The 5,644-nt window shown below is 39.5% G+C and overlaps 1 protein-coding gene across 1 annotated transcript; it reads left to right on the top strand.

Annotated features, from left to right (window-relative positions):
* The first annotated feature begins 4,235 nt into the window (after window positions 1–4,235).
* LOC137561984 (olfactory receptor 5P64-like) lies at window positions 4,236–4,967 on the top strand. Its single transcript, XM_068273328.1, has one exon. The coding sequence runs from the start codon at window positions 4,236–4,238 to the stop codon at window positions 4,965–4,967; it is 732 nt and encodes a 243-aa protein (XP_068129429.1).
* The last annotated feature ends 677 nt before the right edge of the window (window positions 4,968–5,644 follow it).

Below are 5,644 nucleotides of genomic sequence, written 5' to 3'. Positions count from 1 at the left end.
CACAAATTGCTATCCGCACGCTTCTTGTCCTCATGCAAGGCCTGGGTTGTTGTGTCTCAAAGCGTGGCCTTCTCCTCCTGCGCCACCCTCCTCCTGTTCCATCACGTGTGCTGCTGCTGGGTTAGCGTTACCGGTCCCTTTTCCTGGAACCTCTTATATGTATTACATTTATGACTGCATGCCGACAAAAAGCATGTTACCTGTGCAAAGAAAACAGACATTTCCCGCATTTAAAAGACAGTTTTCCCTTTGAAACTTTAAAATCGATTTTCTCAAAAACTATAAGCTCTTTTTGCTAATTTTTTTCCCTCTTGTACCCACTCCCAAGGTGCACATACCCTGCAAATTTGGGGTATGTAGCATGTAAGGAAGCTTTACAAAGCACAAAAGTTCGGGTCCCCATTGACTTCCATTATGTTCGGAGTTCGGGTCGAACACCCGAACATCGCGGCGATGTTCGGCGAACGTTCGCGAACCCGAACATCTAGGTGTTCGCCCAACACTACTCACACCCAAGCTTAGGAATACTGTGTCATTACTGTGTTATACTTTAGACCAGTTCCGGGGTGTCGAGACCAAGGACCTCACACCCAAGCTTAGGAATACTGTGTCATTATTGTGTTATACTTAAGACTAGTTCCTGGGTGTCGAGACCAAGGACCTCACACCTCATGCTAGGACTCTGTTCTATTTCTGTTATGACTATTTGCTCTGTCGACCTCTCTATTGCTTTCTGATTCGGTACCTCTGCATATCTGTCTACCTGTTGCCAGACCCTGCGTGTACCCGGTTACCGAATCAGTCTTCTGTCTCTGTACCTCATCTGCTCGTGTGTTGCCGACCTGGCCTGTCCGACCTTCCAGGCTGTCACTCACCCTTGAGTGCTCAGTCTATCTGTACTAGCAGTGACACCATTCCACCTAGTGTCAGCTGCACTTAGGACTCCCGCTCCTCAGAGAGTCCGGCCGGTTAGCAGCCAGTGGTCTCTTCTCCTGGAGTTCCCTGGCTGCAGTGCAGTGTATTATCTGAAATATTAGATATCCCTGGTTGCCAGGTTCTCACTATTCTCTCACTCAAGGAGATAGTCTCTGCACTGCCCAGGACCACCTGCCCCTCAGGTGGTTCCTGGCCGAGCTGCCTATATCTCCCGCTTCTCGGGAGATAGCCTACAGTTACACCAAACACTTACTCTTTATTAGGTGTCCAGAGGTTAGTCATACTTGTATTATTGGTGATTCTGCAGATCATCCATAATCAAGTATACATCTGTATTGTTGATGATTCTGCAGATCATCAATGATCAGATTCTCTCTGCGTGCTGACACCGATCGTTACAAGCAGATCTTTAAAAAATATTTAAAAAGTAGAAGAGTAGAGTGCTCTCTTGTAAGGGATGTGAAAGCACAGTGAAACTATACCTGCTCATGTCCGAGGATGAGGCCACAGCAGAGATAGTTTAATATTTATCTGTATGTCTCTTTCCATGGTGCGCCAAGCTGCACTCATCCTTTTGTTACTTTCTCCTTCACCGCTGGACTTCTGCTGTAGGAAGTATTGGGAGGGTGGAGTACAACTTGGAGTGCTGCAGTAAGAGGCAGTCATACTGGTAAATTGACCATCTCTGCCATGGACCCCTACTTGGACATGTGTAAAGGTAGTTTTTCTTCTCATGAAACTGTGCTTGCTCATTCCTACTCTTCTGTATACACCATTAATCAGCTCACAATCAGTCAGTACTGTTCACATTGCTACCCAAATATAGATATCAACTGGATAGTGTACTGGTTAAGGGCTCTGTCAGTAAGAAGTCCTTGGGCAATACTTTCTAACACTGCAGTGAGGCCTCTTGAGCGCATCCCAGTGGCTGCAGCTCTTTAGTGCTTTGAGTCCAACAGGAGAAAAGCACTGTACAAATGTTAGGATTATTATTTGATATCAATAACCAGCTAACATAAATTGTAAGCGAGGGAGTCAGGCAGCTGGTTGATGTAAAAGGGGGTATGTTCACCTATGGACTGTGTAGCTGTTGTGGCTTGGTGAACAATTGGGTGAAACATTAAGACATTTATAAATTGGGAAGGGGGGACTGGGAAGAACATTAAGGAATTCAATGTCTATTCAATTCAATGTCTGTTCAGGTCATTTCTATTTTAACACATTTCTTCATATCACCTCAAAAAAATGTGTGCGAGGAAAATAGTAAAATATTAACAGTATGATAAAGAGTAAGAAACATATTAAAAGAATTGTAAGTGTAAGGGAGAGAAATCCATTTTATCCTGTTCCGGGGTCATGCTTCCCCTACTCTTTGGAACTCCCTGCCACACCCAGTAAAGACAGCACCATCCCTGGAGCTATTCAAATCCAGACTGAAAAGCCACCTGTTTAGCCTGGCATTTCCGGACTTATAAAATTCTTCCTCTGTACCACGATGGTCGGAGCCATGCTTATGCGCTTTGAGTCCTATGGGAGAAAAGCGCTTTACAAATGTTATTTGTTGTTGTTGTTGTTGTTTTACTTTTCTCTATTTATTTATTTATTTTTTCAATTACATTTTACATACAAGATTAAAGTTATGCAACATTGACATTCCAAACAGGATGTGTTTTGCACAGAAACAGCGTAACATATAAATAGTATAGAATAAATCATTAGAATTGTTTTACATGCACACCCTTAAACAAATATGATAAAGGAAACAGCAAAAAGTGTACCAAACACTCAGCCATAGCCTTATGCCTTTTTTTGGCTTAGATCTAGTATCACTTTACAAAGTACCTAAGATGAGAATATATCAAAAAAATTATAGCTACCTGCTCAATCTTTAGGTCTTCATACATTTTGTTGCCTCTTACGCTACTGCTGTAGACCCAAATCATATCTACAACTCTGAACATCCTTGTCAAATAAGTGCCCGCTGCCCTCCCAAATGTCAACAGCAGAGAGTGTCCTTGGTATATATGGTTCAGAAACAGTATGTCCGGCTGCATTGCATAGGAAGCATGCAAAAATAGGGTGCACAATGCAGACTCAAGTAGGAAAACAGGAGACTGGCTACAAATAGATGCCATTCGGTGGGATAATAAATACAAAAATGACTGGGTAACTGTTAATTTTGCATTTATTTTCATCTGAGGTTTCTATGAAATCATAGCTGTGCACCACCTTCAAGGCAAGCAAAGCATACAAGCCCTTTTAAAGTGGTATGAAACCCAGCATTTCTTCTTTGCTCTAAAAGGTTATTTACAGCTTATAATATACTAACACAATTTTTTTTTTGTAAAACAGCATTCAAAGGGTTAAATCACAGGACTGACTTTTTCTCCTGCAGGGGCAGCTGCATCCGAACTGGTGATAACCTTATCTTGTGTTTACATTCTTCACTTGATACAATTAAGTAAGCATTCTCTGACTATGCAGAAACTTCTGCTAAAGAGTCCCGAACTGAAACACTGCTCAGAAATCATTACAGGGAGCATTTACAATAGAAATACAACAGTTATGAATAAAATGCACCAGCAGCTTTAAAAGTAAATAAAATGAACGTTGGGAACTTGTAATTTCTAAATGAATAATAATACTTGTGCACAAAAGCAAATATGATAACTGTATGGGTTATAAAAAGTAGAGAAACACATTTTTATTCAATATTTTGTCAGAGTTTAAAACCGCATTAAAGGCAAGTATTGTATAGGGTTTACCATAGCTACCTTCTGTTGTAAGAATTTCCACATCTTAGACACTCTCACTATGAAGAATCCTTTTATAAATAAGGGACAAAATCTCCTTTCCTCCATGCACAATTCACTGGATATTTTGTCCCAGTTGCAATTGAATAAGGCACCATCAAACTATATTAGTATGTGTTAAGATTTCTTAACGTTCTGATTTCCATGAAAAAAAATATGCTATTAATCAAGCTCTTTTTCAATCAATTTTATTTTTTCAGCTTTTTTGTGGTTTTTTTTTTCAGATACAAAACACATTACCATTGGCTTGAATATAATTCTATGTAATAAATAATGTGTGAGGTCAATCAAACTCAAGTAACAAAAGTTAGACTGCTTGGCTTTCGAGGTCTGTATCATTTTAGAACTCTATTATTCACTATGTTCTTTTTGACATATGTAGTTATACTTGGTGCAAATATTTTAATCATTATTCTAGTGACAACTATTGAAAAACTTAAAATTCCCATGTTCTTTTTTCTCAAACACTTGGCTACGTCTGATGTCATGTTGACCACCAGTGTGGTGCCGTTGGCTCTAGACATCATCATCAAAGACGAAATCATAGTATCACTGGCCAGCTGCATGACTCAGCTCTACTGGTTTTGCATTAGCAGCTATTTCCAAAATTTCCTTATTGCCGCCATGTCTTTTGATCGCTATCTGGCAGTATGCAATCCTTTACGATATTCATCGCTTATGAACTCCCATGTCTTTCTTCAGATGATCATTGGATTTTGGATAATAGTTTTTCTTTTAGAATCGAGTGAAATATTGGTGATCTGCCAATTTAAGTTCTGTGGTTTGGATTATATAGACCATTTCTTCTGTGATTTTGGTCCGATCCTTCAAATGTCCACCTCAGACATTTCTGGGTTGATGCTTCAGGACTTAGTTATATCGATAGCTGTGATATTTCTGCCTTTTGTGTTTGTCATTGTAACATATATCTTCATTGTAGTCACCATCCTTCAGATATCCACTTCCTATGGACGAAGCAAAGGCTTCTCTACCTGTAGTTCTCACTTGGCCATGGTTTGTACATACTATGGTTCATTAATGCTTGTCTACATGGCCCCGTCTGATCCAAGTTCAGACAGCATGAACAAATACAGATCTCTTCTCTATATTGTAGTTTCTCCATTGATGAATCCAATACTATATAGCTTGAGAAATCAAGAGATCAAGAGAGCTCTACAAAAATGTATTGGAAGTTTTAAGGCTGTGTCTAGAATTTAAATTATTATTATTATTATTATTATTGCTACTACTGATTTGAGACATTCTGACTTTTGTCCTTTTTAAAATTTTACCCAGTGATTACTATAATTGTATTATTTAAATAGTGAAAGTGTGCTCCTCTCAAACTCATAGCTATACAAAAATATTGATATATAGATCAAGATAACAAATAACAAAAGCAACTGGATCGCTTTAACCAATAGGGGAGTATACCACTTGAATCAACAAACCAGCGTAGCGCTCAACAGGGCCCAGGGTGGAGGGTGGAGCTTGGGTGGCAGCGGATACGCAGAGGACACATGTAAACTATGATATGCGCATTTTAAAACTTCAAATTCTGAGTGCACTTCTTTTAAGGTTTTTTTTTTTTATTTATTTTTTTATTAAATAGCCTTACCCTATGTGGATACCTCTCTGAGTTTAACCACTTGAGGACCGCAGTGTTAAACCCCCCTAAAGACCAGGCCATTTTTCAGTAAATGGGCCACTGCAGCTTTAAGGCATCACTGCAGGGCCACAAAACTCAGCAGTGATTCCCCCCTCCTTTTCTCCCCACCAACAGAGCTTTCTGCTGGTGGGGTCTGATCACCCCGTGTTTATTTTTTTATAAATATTTATTTTATTATTTTCTAAATAAATTTCCCATTTTTTTTACAATTTTTTCCCCAGCCCTC

Source organism: Hyperolius riggenbachi, chromosome 3 (assembly GCF_040937935.1).
Source record: "Hyperolius riggenbachi isolate aHypRig1 chromosome 3, aHypRig1.pri, whole genome shotgun sequence".
Classification (NCBI taxonomy): Eukaryota; Metazoa; Chordata; class Amphibia; order Anura; family Hyperoliidae; genus Hyperolius; species Hyperolius riggenbachi.
Note: the sequence above shows the minus strand (reverse complement) of the source record. Positions and strands in the feature narration are given on the sequence as shown.

What these genes read in the sequence shown, in the direction of transcription:
- LOC137561984 (XM_068273328.1), top strand. Translation starts at nt 4,236, where the DNA reads ATGTTGACCACCAGTGTGGTGCCGTTGGCTCTAGACATCATCATCAAA.